The sequence below is a fragment of the Vulpes vulpes genome, chromosome 14 (genome assembly GCF_048418805.1).
Source record: "Vulpes vulpes isolate BD-2025 chromosome 14, VulVul3, whole genome shotgun sequence".
NCBI lineage: Eukaryota > Metazoa > Chordata > Mammalia > Carnivora > Canidae > Vulpes > Vulpes vulpes.
The window spans coordinates 119,313,454-119,328,999 of NC_132793.1; the positions used below are offsets into that span (position 1 = coordinate 119,313,454).

A 15,546-nucleotide genomic window follows, 5' to 3' on the forward strand; every position below is an offset into this window, starting at 1 on the left:
TGACTGTAGGGCTGTGGCTAATTCCCTTTGGAAATCCTGCATGGATACAGGGAATGGCCCAAAACATCTTGAGTGAAGTAGTTTCCATGGAGAGATCACATTGTTTGTGGCGGGATCGCACACACCACACTGCATTTCACGTGACAGCTCCCCCGGGGACACTGACGAGGACGTGCTAGCGGAGCAGAGGACCGGAACTGGACTTCCCGCCCCTGCCGTTCCATGCAGAGGGGGAAATGCCACTTGCATGTCTCCCTGGCGCCTCAAAGATGAATTTCAATTTAAACGAGCTCCTTATCTTTCCGTGTCTGTCTCAGTTCATGCCTCAGTCAGGGCTTTCGAGCCGTTTTGACTGCTCCCCACACTGAGAAACACACTTCCACCCCGTGCCCCCTCGCATGCACCGGGTACCGCTGAAACAGAAGCTTCACCAAACAGCACTCCTTGTACACATAATGCCCTTTCTTATTTCCTAGTTCATTCCGGTTTTTAAAACATGCTGGTTGCAACACGGACCACAAGCGGGAGTCCACCTGCAGTTTGACAGTCGCTGCTGGGCTGTACGGTGCATGGCGGGGGGCTCCGAGAGCCACACGCGGTTGTCCTGGAAGCCTGTCACTTCTGCCTCTGCAGTATTCCCGAAGTGTGCCCTACCTGCAGCCTTCATCATCGCCCCTGGAATACTGCAATAAAGGCTAATATTTACAAAAGCAGCTGGTGTCGTTTACGGTTACCGCTGTGAGTGTTTTACACACACTCACTCGCTTGGCCCACATAACAACCCAAGACGGTTGGTACTGTTATCATTCCCAGTTCACAGATGAGGAAACCGAGACCCAGAGAGGTTACATCACTTGCCCCAGGTCACACAGCCAGAGAGCGGCAGAGCCAGGTTTGGCACCAGGTATCTGCCTCCCAAGTCCACCTCCCTAACCACCCACTGCTTGTCCAGAGCACTAACTTGTCCTCCTGCCTCTACCATCTCTTTCTCTCTCTCTTTCTCTCTGTCTCCCCCGCCACCCCTGCAATTAGAATAATTTCTCCAGAACCCTATCTTGAGCCTCTCCTGCTAAAGCTCCCTAAAGCTTGCTCCTCATTGCAGTCAATATTTGGACCACACTGTGGTCCTGGCAACCTGGCCTCTCTGGAGCCTTCCTCCCTCGCTAATGCCCTCTCTGCGCCCAGACCTTCTGCTCTGGCCCCAACATGTCCCCCCACACTCCTGTGCCTATACATAGGCTGTTATGCACACCTCGTGTGCTTTTCTTCCAAGGACCAACTCAGTTGGCTCAGCTGTCTGGAGCGCCCCCTCCCCCCACCGACTCCAAGGACACACACTGTGCCTGCACCTTCCCCCTGGCAGCTGGCATCGAATTTGGAAGTTACATGTCTCCTATCCGTGTTTCCACCTGCATGCCAGCTCCTAAGAGCAGAGACCCTACGTCAGTCCTCAGCTTGTCCAAGAGCCACAGAAATGAACCTCTGACCAAAGCTCCCAGTGATTACATGGTTCCTGCAGATCACCCAGTGCTTCACCAGCTCCCCATTCCCTCCAGCAGATCCCAGCCAGAACCCTGGTGAGGAGGGCAGGGCGGAATGGGAATCACATTTTATGGACAGGGCAGCTGAGGCCCAGAGAAACCATGTGACCTTGCCCTGGACCTCACAGCCCCTGCCTGCGCCGTTGGAATCAAGACCCCTCTAAGTCCCCTGGCTGGGCTCTCCCAGCATCCCCACCACCCATCACTGTCTTTGCTCAATGCACCTGCTGCCTCCTCCCAGCACAGGGGGCCATCCTGCTAGGTCAAGAAACAAGTACTGGAAAGAAGAGGGAAAGTTGTACCTGGCTGGCAAGCTCCCCCTGCAGGGCTTGCAGCTTCTCCTGGGCCCGGACAGCAGCGCTCTGTTCCTGCTTCACACGGGCGCTCAGCTGGTCCACCTTGTGCAGCAGTTGTCTCTCCGACAGCTCCAGCTCCTGGATTCTGCAGCATTGAAGCAGGAAGATGCTTACTCAGGATGTAGTAAACATGGCCTAAGATTTTCACCAACACCAACCTTTTCTGTTTTTGGTCATTTGGCCAAATTGACATTCTGACCAAATCACATTTTGTGAAACATTCATACATATTTAAGATGATTTAGAATACTTCAGAAATGTCTATCCAGTAATAATGCACCATGCATCAGGAATCTTCAGAGTGTTTTCATCCCTAAGCCAGTAATCCCAAATTCACCAAAGAAGGGCTGAGCCAGAGCCACGTGGCCTAAGAGCTTTATCTGTCTCGTTTCAATCAATCCTCATATTACCAGCCTGCAGGTGAGTTCCCTTATGCCTACTCCACACGCCGGAAAACTGATGATCAGAGAGGCCAGGCAACTTGTCCAAGGTCACACAGCATTGTAGAGCCCAGGTGGTCTTACTCCCAAACTCAGACTTTTAACCCTATGTCCATTGCCTCCCATTTGAACTACACTCCTTCCAATCCCTTCTAAGAAAATGAAATTCAGAAAACATGTTTCTGGAACTGAAATCATTAATCTTTGTATTACTTACAGAAGAGAAAAGGTGGAAACGGCCTACTAGTTAGGGACGGCTAAGCCACGTGAAGCCTTTTATTATTATCCTGGGGAAAGGTGGAGGAGCTTGTATCACATGGCAAGCAACACGGAGGCTCAAAGTGAGCCCTGACCACAGCTACATTGAAAGGAGACTCGCCCAAGAATGTAGGGAAGCCTGAAGGAACAGTCTGGTCCCACTGGGACAGGTGCCACCCCAAAGACTTGCCTGTCTCCTGTTTGTGCCTGGTTCCAAGTCCCCTCCATGTGCCAGTCTTACCTCTATAATGAAAAACCAGGAAACACATGGAAAATGCATTCACAGCCTACAGGGGCAAGCTCTGCACACCTTCACTCCCCTGCCCAAGCCCACTAGGGTGTCCTGATCCTTCAAGGCACCCTCTGCCTCCCTGGGAGAGGACCCAGCTCTGCTTCCCGACTCTGCTACTGACCCACCATGAGGCTTAACTGCATTGGCTCCCCACCCCGATCCATAGTCTCCTTATCTGTAAAACAGATGCAGTTGTGCCTCTGCTCCAAGTGTTAATGTGGAGACTGGATGAAACGTTGCATTAGGACCAATAATTAAATCAAGAGTCCCCTCTCCTGCTCTGCTTCTGAGGCCCTGGGGAAGGCTTGTGCAGGTGACAGAGGGAGTATGCCCCTTATGATCAAGTTCCTTTCAAGCTGAACAGAGGAGGGGCCCCAGGTTAATCAGTCAGAGTCAGGCTGAGCACCTGCTTGCTTATAAAATATGGTGACATCTGAAAGGGACAAGGAAAGCCTCTCTTTTCAGTTTTTGAGATCAACCTGCAAGCGCTAAATATGAAACAACATTTAATTCTGACAGTATCTTTATACTTGAAGCAGAAATGACTAATCGTCGTGGCAGATCAAATGTTGGCCCCCAAATATATCCAGGCTCTAATCCCTGGCACCCACGAATGTTGCATAAAATGCAAGAGATTGTGGATGTGGCTTAGTTAAAGACCTGAAGATGGGGAGATGCCCAGGACCGCCTGGGTGGGCCCTGCCTGCTGTCACAGGTGTCCTTAGGATGGGGAGGCAGAGGGAGATTTGACAGCAGGTGGAGGCCAAGGGAGCCCTGGAGCAAGATGTGACCCTGCTGGCTCTGCAGGTGGAGGCAGGGGCGGGGAACCAAGGAATGCAACTGTCCCTGCTGGAAAAGACAAGGAAACAGATTCCCCTACAGCCTCTGGAGAGGGCACAGCCCTCCCGACAGCCTTGGCTTTAGCCCCGGGATGTTGCTTTAGGGCTTCGGCCTCCAGCACCGTCAGACGATGTACATGCGTTGCTGTAAGGCTCCAAGTCTGCAGTATTTTGTCCTAGCAGCCCTCAGGAGCTAGCACTAGCACGCTCACAAATAGGAAACAGACGATGAGGTGCCGTTGTTCACGGATTAACGACCAGTTAAACAAATACTACTATGCAGTGCTGCAGAGTACTAGGAAACCTGGAGACCCCCGTCCAGGGCAGCAGGAGATATGGGCGGCTGCCATTACCCCCCTATGTGGGCCACCTGGGTTCAAGTTCCAGCCCCCCGCAATACGGCTGGATGTGTGGCTGACTGTGGAGACATCACTTAACTGTACTGTGCCTTCATTTCCCCATCTGTAAACTGAGGATAACGCTACCACCTGATTTTTGGTATTGTTTTAAGGATCATACATCTGAAAATTTAAACAAACATGTAAGCAGTGCCTGGAACAGAATAAATACTCATCGAGTATATAGCTACTGATAATTTTGTGGCATTCGGGTTGCAGGTGAATATGCATTATTGATAAGGTAATGAGGATGGAAGTGGGTTTTCTTTCTCAAATTTCTAACAACACTGTTTATTATTTTTATAATACTTTTTAAAAAGATTTTAATTTATTTCTTGCAGAGAGAGAAAGCAGGGGCGAGGAGGAGCAGAGGGACAGAGAAACTCAAGCAGACTCTATGCAGAGCATAGAGCCCCACGTGGGGCTCGATCTCACACCCCTGAGATCACAACCTGAGCTGAAACCAAGAGTCAGACATTTAACCGCCTGAGCCACCCAGGCACTCCTGTAATAAATACTTTTAAATTTTAATTTTTTTCATCAAAGCAAAGGCCATTGTACACTACCAACCTTTACCATACCCTAGGGAGATGACACCCATGGTGAAATTAACCCATCACGCATCCAAACCCTGTTCAGCTACTAGTGACCCTGGGTCACATCATTCATCTTCTCCACCTCAGCTTCACCTCACACAGGTGGGGTGACCCACCTCCCAATAACAGAGGTCACAGCCCACATTTCCCCACGGGGGGTCCAGGATGCCCCCTCCAGAGTGGCCTCACCCCGGGGCCCCAGCCACAGAGGCCCCCTCCCCTCCATCACTCACGGTATCCCCAGGGCTCTCCTTGCATGGAGGGGTCTCCTTTGGTAGAGGTTTCCCAGCATTTCCCCCGGGCCCCAAGGACTTTCTGGTTTTCACTGCCAACCTCTCCGGAGAAAGACTGGAATCCACAACCATGTGTGGGTTACACTGAAGCTCTCTCCAGTGCTGGGGCCCTATCTTTGCTGGTTCTCAACCACCCCCTCCCTCCCCCAGGATTTACGTTATGGGCTGATTTGTGTCCCCTCAAACTCATTATGTTGAAATCCTAACCTCTAGCACCTCAGAATGTGACTATTATTTGGAGGCGGGGCCTTTACAAAGGTAGTTGAGTTAAAGTGAGGTCATCTGGCTGCCTCGGATCCAATCTGCGTGGGGTCCTTATAAGAGGAGGGGATCAGGATGCAGACACACAAAGAGGGAAGACCGTGTGAGGACACCGGGAGAAGACGCCATCCACATGCCACTGAGAGCAGCCTCGGGAGGAACCAATCCTGCCCGTCCTTGACCATCCTGGACTGTGAGCCTCCAGGACCATGAGATGGTACCTTTCTATTAAGTCCCCAGGCTGTGGTACTTTGCTAGAGCAGCCTGAGCAAACCAACACAACTTAGCCCGTGACTCTGGGTGGGCCAGTGCAGGGTGTAGGATGAGAGAGCCATGAATGAGTGAATGAATGAATGATCACAGAAGTAACAAAACAATTTTTCTGATATGTGAATTTCTTCATGTAAAAAGTTTTACAAAGAGGAAAGAAGATAAAAGCACATGTAAATACATATTTAATGACTTGCCTTTATTAAAATGAAGGAACATACAAGAAGATGGTGAGGTCTCAGATAAATCCAAGACGCTGGGCTACTGAGATGGTGGTAAACCTGTTGGGATGGACCCCAGCCACTACCGTCCTGCATTTCCGTGCTGGGTTTCTCCCCTGATACGCACGCAGGGCCCCACCTCACTCTGCTGGCCTCGGTATTAGATAACGGTCAGGAAAGATCACGGGCTTTGAGAAGGACCCGGGTTCACATCCCAACCTCTGGACCACGTTGGCTCCACCAGGAAAACAGAGCCCCGGCTGGGAAGGTCAGCAGTGAGAAACAAGTGCAGAGAGTCTGCTATGAAGATGACGGAAGAGCTAAAAGGCCAGGCAGAGAGGAGAGGCAACCCAGAGATGAGCAACTGCCAGGAGCCACTCCTGCCCCTGCGGATGGAGGGACACGCGGGGAGGAGGAGGTGGTGATACTGGGCCCAGGAGTCAGGAGGATAGAGGAGGGACCCAAAAGCATGGCTGGGTCGCTGTGGGATGTCACCCAAAGTAGGAGAGGGGGAAGTACCCTGGCCTCTCCCTTCCCACTCCCTCCAGTCTCCCCCATTGGGTGGCTGGGCCCCTAGGAAAGCCCGAGCGCAGGAGCCTGGGGAGCCGTGTGGGCTCAGCCCCCTGACACTCGGAACACAGGGTGGGACGGGGAGGAACCAGAGCTGGGGCCTCCCCTGGCGTCCGAGTCCTCAGCCCCAGGAGCCACCCGACACACCGATCTAGCACGATCGGGACCCAGGATTTGTTAAACACACAAGAAGAGGTCCCCACGCCCTACTTACCTGCTCCTCAGCCCAGACTCGGACATCACGTACTTGTCCACGGCGGCCAGCAGCTTCTGCTCCGAGGATTCCAGCTGCTTCCTGAGCGTGCCTGGGTCCACGCCTGGGCTTCGGGCTTCCTGCTCCCCACCGCTGTCTTCTACGTCCTGGAACACCCAGGACGTGTCGATCTTCACATCAACGTTCATGACATCAAACCCATCACTGCTGGGAGCTCTGACAACGTAGCTGAAATTTTTCTCGGTCCGTCCTTTAGCTGTGGGCTCCATCCTGTACGGAGGTCACGGGTCAGGCCTTAATAACATTAAGTGGATTTGCAACACTGACTTTCTGGAGATTTCGAGATGGCTGCAGGGCCTTCAGATTGTGCCGAATACCCTTGGAGGAGGGCAAGAACAGGTGAATTATTCGTGAGCGGGCCTTGGGTTTCGTTCACACGCGTCATACGATACGAACCAACGCCTCTCGGTTTACAAGCTGGCACGTCAGAACTCACCCAGAGCAAGAAGCCGCCGCGGGAAAGTCACCTGGGATTAAATGCATAATGATGCACACAGAAAGGTAAAATGAGATTTCCAGGCAGAGCCATCAGAAATATAAATTCTTGGTGGTGCTGCTCCTTTCCACCTCCTCTATGAAGGAGTGAAACTCTGTGCCTCCTCTCTGGGGACAGCAAACAATTAGGGACTGAGAGCTCACCCGGTGGAGGGGACGCGTGCTAGTGCTGCCCTGGGCGGATCGCCTGAGATCTCGGCCACGTCACCCTAGCTCGTCCAACTGTGCCGTAACCCTAGGACATGGACGTTATCGTACCTATTTTGTAGTTGGTGAGACAGAGGTTCCAGAAGGTGGAGGAGCTTGTCCAGGCCTCACATATAGGAAGGGCCAGAGTCAGGATTCAAACCCAGGTCTAAATCCAAAACTCAGAGAAGTGACAAATGGATGTACCAGGACCCCGACAGGAGAAAACATGTCCTGCTGGGGGTGGGCGGGCGGGGGGAGCCAGGGCCTGCAGGGACGCAGAATGGTGGACTTCAGCTGGCAGAGGCGGGCACAGGAGGCTCCCAGGCTGGGGCAGCCTTGGAGTCCCCGGCCTGCAGAAGTGTCGGGACACATGGAGGGAGTGGCCAGGCCTGTGGGTGCTCAGAGGGGGAAGGAGGAAGGAGAACAGAAGGTGCTTGGGGCCCTGAGCTCCAGGGCAAAGGCTTTGGCATCTCTCTGTGGCCGGTGGGGTGTGCTGGGAGTTTGGGGGGCAGGGAGGGCCCGGCCAGGCATTGCTTTGAGGACAGAGGTGACGAGGAGGCCGCTGGCCATGGAGGAGGAGCCACTGTGCTCAGTCTGCTGCAGAGCCGCACAAGGTTAGTAGAAGTTAAAAATACCAGGCTTACCGGCCCCTGTTAAAGCAAGAACTTTAGAAAACTTGTAAGTTCCTTGTCATCTCTTTGAAACACACGTAACACTTTTTCAAAGCTAGGTAAACCTTTTGCCAGCTCTCTGACCCAGGGATGTCTTTCCGAAGGGCCATCTGGGAACCATCTTTTGGAATGGAAACATCCAAGGAAAACAGAATCCTGTCTCCCAGACCCTGGGGGACACGAGGGGCCTAGCTTCAGGGGAGTCTGGATCCACACCCCAAAGCCACCCTGTCATAAAAGATGAGAAGAGTTTCATTCTCCTTTGTATAAAAAAATAAAATAAGGGACGCCTGGGTGGCTCAGTGGTAGAACATCTGACTTCGGCCCAGGGTGTGATCCTGGAGACCTGGGATCGAGTCCAGCATTAGGCTCCCTGCATGGAGCCTGCTTCCCCCTCTACGTACATCTCTGCCTCTGTGTGTGTGTGTGTGTGTGTGTGTGTTTCTCATGAATAAATAAATAAAATCTTGAAAAAATAAATAAATAAGATAAAAATTCAGAGGGAGACAATCCATAAAAGACTCTTAACTCTAGGAAACAAACTGAGGGTCGTCGGAGGGGAGGTGGGTGAGGGGATGGGGTAACCGGGTGATGGGCATGAAGGAGGGCAGATGATGGGATGAGCACTGGATGTTATATGCAACTGATGAATCACTAAATTCTACCTCTGAAACTAATAAAAACAAAACCCCAAATTAATGAACACAGAGGGTCACCCAATGGCGAGGTGAATTTAGGGTGACCTACGTGTAACAGCTGGTGCTGTCGAGTCCTCTTATTGGAGAACTGATTACTATTATCCTGAGGACATGTACAGAGTGGATTGTATCTGCTTGGCTGAAAAGGAGTGAGATTTCTTTCTGTCTCGGCAAATCTCTGAGCAGAGCACCTGTGATGCACATCACGTTCTGGTTTGATGCTCATTCAAGAATTAACACGCTTTCTTTCTTGTTTACCTCTATGGAGGGGTTTTCCAGGTTGGGACAAGATTTTGTTTTTAATTATATTGCTCTAGCAGTGGCCAGCATGCTGGGGTGACCCACAGGGCTTGCAACAGACTCAGAGTGGCCAGAGGCAGCGGGGTGGGGTGTTGGCTGAAAGGGGATATAGTGGGGCAACCTGGACCTCAGGCTCCAGGGCCACACTGCCCGGGGTTGAATCTCATCTCTATTCTCAGATAGAATTCTGGGCCTATTACTTAACTGCTGGGTGTAGTCTTGGGGGGTAGGGTGAGGTAGGGCATCGTTTGGGGTCTGCAGAAGCCCTGCAGAGCTCTCAGACAACCTCAGGGAGGAGCACCCCAAATTGGCAGGCCTCTAGCAGGTTCTGGTTAAATGTGAGAAAACAGGCAAAAACAAACATGTCATTGTTTGTACTGGGACCATCAAGCAGGATTCCACGGGTCACCAACTGGCTATGGAAGGTGAGGGAAAAGCAGGAGCCAGAGACCTTGAGACTCTCAGCCACAGGACAGAAGGATGGGGAAGAAAAGGGGGGAGGAGTGGCCAGTGGGAGGAAAGATAATCAGTTTGCTCAGATAGGTGTTGAGCTCATGCTAAAGCACAGCGTGCATCTCTCCAAGGTAACCCTGACATGGGGCAGGTGTACACGCCCAGGGCACCTGCACCTGCAGCTAGCTCCTTGCACAGGGTCTCAAACAGTGCTGGGTGCATCAGTAAACCTCGGGCCTTTCTGATGAGCTAACGCCAGCAGCATCAGCACAGCACAAGCTGTGCATTTCACAGCTTTTGCATTTCACAGAAGTCCAGGTTGGGGATGCCTGGATGGCTCAGTGGTTGAGCATCTGCCTTCGGCTCTGGTCATGATCCCAGGGTCCTGGGATCGAGTCCTGCATCGGGCTCCCTGCAATGGAGCCTGCTTCTCCCTCTGCCTGTGTCTCTGCCTCTCTCTGTGTGTCTCTCATGAATAAATAAATAATCTTAAAAAGAAGAAGAAGTAGTAGTCCATCTCAGGACACATAGCAGAGGGAGACAAAGTGAAGTAGGGCTGGCAGTCAAGTCCTCACGCTGCAGACAGACTCACTCATCCTGACTTGCCTGGGACTTGTCCCATCTTAAAACTGGAAATCCCACATCCCAGACAAATGAGGATGGTTTGTCACCCGGCATGGCTGGCCTCCTGGCCCACAACGCCACCGGAATAGCAGCGACAGGACACAGGCGTGACCCCTGGACTTCTCTGCCCAGCTCCTCAGGGGTTGTCACTGGCCACAGAGGAGCCAGGAATTAGGGTGAGGGCTTGTGTCACGTGCCAGGAACTTGACAGGGCTCTCCCTTCATCCTCCCAGCAGATCTGTGAGGAGGGTGGTGGTAAAGGGTGGACCCAACCCTTCTCCTTCCTGCCTGAGACACTGACCTGAGGTTCAGCTGTTCTTGTAGCTCTGCTGCCTTGGGAACCGCACCACGTGGAACCTCGGCTGTGCTACTAGGCCACAACACCCACAACAACCGTGAGGGGTATACACCCTCTCCTGGGAGCGGAGGGCTGTGGATGAAGTCCAGGGATGCGTCCAGTAGGCCACCAGGGTTGTGTGGTCCTCTGAGTACAATGGCTCTTGGAACCGGCCTGTCCCTGGAAGGGACTTTGGGAGCAATGCCCAGGACTTTCACAGATACTGGAGACTTTGGGTTTCTGAGCCAGGGCCACTCCCATACGTGCCGTGTGGGTCTCATTCCCTTGCACCTGAGCTGTCTCAGAGAATGGGCTCCTGGTCCCCCATGGGTTGGATGGTCTCCTTTGCCGACGAGTCCCACCGAGGGAGCCGTGGCTGCTGTCCGCTCCATCTCCTGCCAGTACCCGGGAGTCCTGCAGGTCTAACTGCCTAGTTATGCCCAAGGAGACGCGAAGTGAGGTGTTGCATGGGAAACATCACCCCCATCCCACTGAGAAGAAATCAAGATTCAGAGCAGCAAGTCCTTGGCCAGTGTCCGTTGCAGGAGAGGGGCCAGGCTGGGAGCAGACCCACATGGGCCTGACTTCAGAGCCAACACTATTCCTGTCCTTTTGTCTGAGTGGGAGAGCTGAGCAAACAGAAGGACAGGCCCAGGAGGGCCTGAGGGCCACACTCCTGGATGCTCCTGCAACGGGGAGACAATAGACACTCGGTGTCACAGAAATGCTTCCCAGAGACCCGTGTGTACCCGCCAGACTTCTGTCTCTTGGGTTAGCAAAGCAATGGCTCTGCGCCTGCTTGGGCCCCGGGGAAAGCCGACGGGCGTTCACGTGCACTCCCTGCGTGGTTGCACACTCTCATCCCCACCCGGATGCCCAGATGCCTGTCTTCAAACAAAGACATCAATTCCTTCACATTTGGATACCAAATGATGGCAAGTCGGAAGGGCTGGTGTGGCAGGTGCTTTGGGTTTATATTTCAAAACAGAATGGTCACTTCCCAGCTGTCTTGGTGTGCGTTTGCGTAGACCCCCACCCAGTTCTTCGGTTTGGCTTGGGTGCCCCTCTCCAGCTGGCTGGGGCTCCTCTCTGCACCCACCGCAACCTCCTTCTCCATCCTTGGCTTTGCCCTTCTGAGAACATTCAGCTCCTCTGCTGGGCTCCTCCTCCACGGGTCCCTCAGCAGCCTGAGTCTCAGTCACTTGTTTTCTCCAAAGGTTCTTCTTACTAGAAATCCCAGGATTGTTCTCCCCGTCCAGCAAACGCAGAGCAGCAGGCCTTCCCGTCCATGGCATCAGCCTGTCCCTCTTCTAGGGTGGTAGTCCTCTCCTTCACATCCACCACCTTTGGTTTCACTTTATCCATCCTAATTCCACATGTCTTCTTCTAGAAGTTTAGTGGAGAAAGGTCACGTGGGCAGGGGCTTCTTCTGGAGACGCTCACCCGCCGACCCCACTCACCCTAGAATAAGAACAGCAGCTACATCCCAAAGTCACTTCCTTCTTAAGGGCTCCTTCAGGGTGGACTCTCACCAGCTCCTGCCTGCCCCCTCCTTGACTGCCCTACTCTGTCTTCTAGGAGGTCCCATTCAGGGGCCAGTCTCCCGGATGTCAGGAAGGGCTCCCTCCTCTGCAACTGTGAGAGAGCGGCCCTGGTGTCAGAGCGTTGCAGAGGGAGGCTCACTCCCCACGGATGCTCCACAGAACCCTCCACCTTCCAGCATTTTCCCTTGGTAGTGCCTTGCAAATTACAGCCAAGATGCAAGACAGCCCAGGAATGGTGTAATTGGGGACCGTGTCCACCTTCTCAGTCCTCATTCCACATGACCCAGGGACAGTCATGCTCTGGGACTTCCACTGTGTCACACCCACCAGAGTGATGGAGATGTGGCTTCTTTCACGGAAATCTGAGGTCCTTGGATCTGCCCTCCACAGTGGGTGAGTCGTCAGCTCCTCATCAGAGTTCTGCTCTCTCACTCTTTCCCCCTGGTCGCCACCTGCCGAATCAGCTGCACAGGGATCTGAAGGGTTTTGTTGATCGGGGCTTGATTTGGGTTCAGATCACAGGGACATTTGCGAGTCACTCCGGCTGACAGATTCTGGGATACACGGAGCACAGTTCATGGAGACATATGTACAGAGGTCTGCCCAGCCGGACACACCACCGTGGCCAGGGGAGGCATGCAGTGCAGGGACGAGGATTCTGGCCTGGCCCCTGGCAGCACAGTGGCTCTCCAGTGACTCAGTTTCTAGTAATTGCACTTAGTTTCCTGGTGTTCAGGTCTCTGCCCCTGGGGCTGTGAGGCCAGAGTGGGGACTCCGATGGGCCCCGAGCTTGACAGGTCCCCCACCATCTCTGGGGCTCCTGCAGCTCGGCCCAGCCAGGACCCAGCCAGAGACCCAAAAGTCCTCCTTATCAAGGACATGTGAATTCCGTTTTCAATCTCTGGCTTGAAGTAGCTTGTTTTGCTGTTGGGTTTTGGTTTGAGTGGGGTTGGGGTTGTCGTAGGGATTCAATTTATTCCGTAAGCTCTTTTTCTATCCTGTGAGATTATAAAATAATGTGAAATGCTGTAAGAATTAAGGGTTAAAGTGGTCGGAGAGGCCCCTGGCTTACCTGCCCCACCTACCCCCCACGGCTGTCCCAAACTCTCCAACTGAGCCCACTGAGGGACCTTCCCCGACAATGTAGGGTAAGAGAAAACAGGACTCAGATGGCCTGTCCTCCAGTACCTACCCCGACCCCCCGTGGCTACCCCCACTCCCCATCTGATCAGACCTGGGATCATTCCTTTACTCACTACACAAACACTGCTCTGCTCCACTAATACTCATTTGGACCACGTGCCAGGCACTGCCCCCAGCCTTAAGACACAGAAAATACAAGCAAAGCCCTTGCATTCAGGGGCCAGGCTCAGGGCTACCATGAGGACACGAGGGAGGGAAAGAACCATCAGCAGAGCTCGGCCTGGGGGTCAGGACAGCTAGGCACCCCCTGAGCTCACAGGGCTCTCAGCCAGTGCTGGATTCAGGGGCAGAACTGTAGCTCCTAGGGGCCCTGGCAGACCGTCCCCCTCCCAACCCAGACTCAAGGTGGGTGCTCGGAGCAAAGAGAGTGGGGAAGGACAGGATGCCCAAGCAGGAACTCGGTGAGATCTGGGTCCTAGAGGTGCAAAGGGCCGAGCAGGACCAGCTGTCCCGGGTGGCTTCTGTCCAAGGTCCCTGAACACAGCACAGGCATCAGAATCAGGCACAGGTTCAGGGCTGGGGGCGGGTGGGGTGCAGGGTGCTGGCGGCTCTTCACTCAGGCTTTCTGGGTATCTTATATGCAGGTCATGGGCTTGCATGTCAGCCTCCTGCTTCTGAAGACCCCTGACCCCAGAAACTGCTCTGATCTGGTCCACAGGCAGTAGAAAGCACCAGAAACTAATGCCAAAATTGAAAGAAACTTTGGAAAAAACTACACACACACCCACTTTTGAAGAAGAACTACAGCAGGGTGGCAACCAGGTCCCCACTGCCCCTTCTTCTTCCCAAAGAGCTCCCCCAACCTACCTCCCTGGGGTGGGACTGGCCAGCGACCCCTGGTGGTCCCCATCCCCACCCTCGACCCAGGGAGCCGCGAGGCTGAGTGACCTGCCACAGGCCACCTTCTACGGAGCCTCCTCACGCAAGGAATGTTATGGCCAGAAATGGGAGAAATTGTCCTTTTCAGACAACCATCATTTTTATCTGTGAAATCAAAAGGATACCAACCCGAGTTCTTTGCTCACTGAAGTCATCAAGGCCACAGAATGAATGCTAGTGAGAAAAACAAAAAAAGGAACAAAAACTATAAAATAAGACCAAAAGAAAATGGGGGGGGGGGGGGGGAGAAAAGAAAAGAAAAGAAAAGAAAAAAAAGAAAAGAAGATGTAAGATATGTAGTATGGGATTCAGTGACACATTTCACAAGAACTACTGTACCCGGTTCAGGGTCAGAAGGAGGGCCGGAAAGTGAGCAGACCTGGGCAGCGGACCTCACGGGGAGCCCACCCTCAGGAATTCCTCTGTACCCCCCAACTGCTCTCCCCAAACCCCTGGCTTGATTCAGACAAACCAGGATGTTTTCGCTGCTGAGGTGTGGCTTTCCTGTAGACCTTGGTAGGACACATTACAGAGGAAGGACCCTCCGATGGTTGCAACCTGGGGCTCCCACCAAAGCCTGGGCATGGTGTGTGGACAGGGACCAGGTGGGGTCCCCCCAGGACACAGATGCCCCAGAGCCACCTGCCCAGGAGCAGGGACCCTCCGATGGTTGCAACCTGGGGCTCCCACCAAAGCCTGGGCATGGTGTGTGGACAGGGACCAGGTGGGGTCCCCCCAGTCCACAGATGCCCCAGAACCACCTGCCCAGGAGCAGAAGCCCTCCCCCAGCACCATCCCTGCCAGGGCCCTCTCTCCCAAGAGACCATTATTTAAAATCTTTGGTGTCATTCAATTAGTCTGCTTTAAAAAGAAAAAAAAAATAGGGAGGAAAAAAAAGGCCTTAAAAGGAAGGAAAACTTATACAGCTTAGTTTGAAAGTAGACTTCTCTTTCTGAACTGAATTCACAACTTGCTTTGCTCCACAAGAATTATTGCTCATCAGTAGAACCTCTCGGAGCATCATCTGGGGCTTTTGAAAGTCATTCTTTCCCCCCTTTACCTCCAAAATGAGATAATAACTCCCCTAATGTATTCATTGAAAAATTAAAATCCAAACAGACAGCCACCAACTTTTATACAAGTTTTAAAATCACTGGAGGTTGGAGCCAGACGGCGCCTATGTGGAGTCATCTAGAGCTCTCATTTCTCACAGGGAGAAACTGAGGCCCAGGTGGGGGGTGGGGACTTGCCAAGAGCACCCGGTGGGGAGTAGCAAGGAAGGGGTCCTGGCCACTGACATGAGCCACAGGTAATGTGGCTGCAGCCCCTTCCCACTAGTGGCCGCAGGAAAACGATGCTGATTCGAGTGCATCTGTCGTTTCTTGTCCTACTGGCCCGACCAGGAGTCCACCTGCTGTTTGCCAGCCTCGGCCACTCCTTTGGGACAAAAGGAGCCAGGCCAACCCACACATGCTTGCTTTGAGGAAAGAGTCAAACAGAGGGAGAGAGGGGCTTCACACGTAGCCCAGTATGCTTCCTCACTA

At 53.1% G+C, this 15,546-nt stretch overlaps 2 protein-coding genes across 3 annotated transcripts in view; both read right to left on the minus strand.

The window, feature by feature from the left end:
• C14H4orf50 (chromosome 14 C4orf50 homolog) overlaps nt 1–11,221 on the minus strand; it is a 59,751-nt gene extending 48,530 nt beyond the window's left edge. The window contains exons 1-3 of the mRNA XM_072737804.1: nt 10,341–11,221; nt 6,550–6,819; nt 1,844–1,982 (exon numbers count right to left, since the gene is read on the minus strand). Coding sequence (XP_072593905.1) covers nt 1,844–1,982; nt 6,550–6,819; nt 10,341–10,768 — 837 coding nt within the window. The 5' untranslated portion in view covers nt 10,769–11,221. The remainder of the gene's footprint in view (nt 1–1,843; nt 1,983–6,549; nt 6,820–10,340) is intronic.
• Nucleotides 11,222–11,327: 106 nt separating this feature from the next.
• Nucleotides 11,328–15,546, minus strand: part of JAKMIP1 (janus kinase and microtubule interacting protein 1) — a 142,161-nt gene continuing 137,942 nt past the window's right edge. The window contains exons 21-22 of one of the 2 annotated variants that reach the window (XM_072737805.1): nt 14,132–14,207; nt 11,328–12,918 (exon numbers count right to left, since the gene is read on the minus strand). In XM_072737805.1, the coding sequence (XP_072593906.1) occupies nt 14,157–14,207 (51 nt within the window). In that variant the 3' untranslated portion in view covers nt 11,328–12,918; nt 14,132–14,156. The remainder of the gene's footprint in view (nt 12,919–14,131; nt 14,208–15,546) is intronic. The other variant, XM_072737806.1, reaches the window with a different exon arrangement.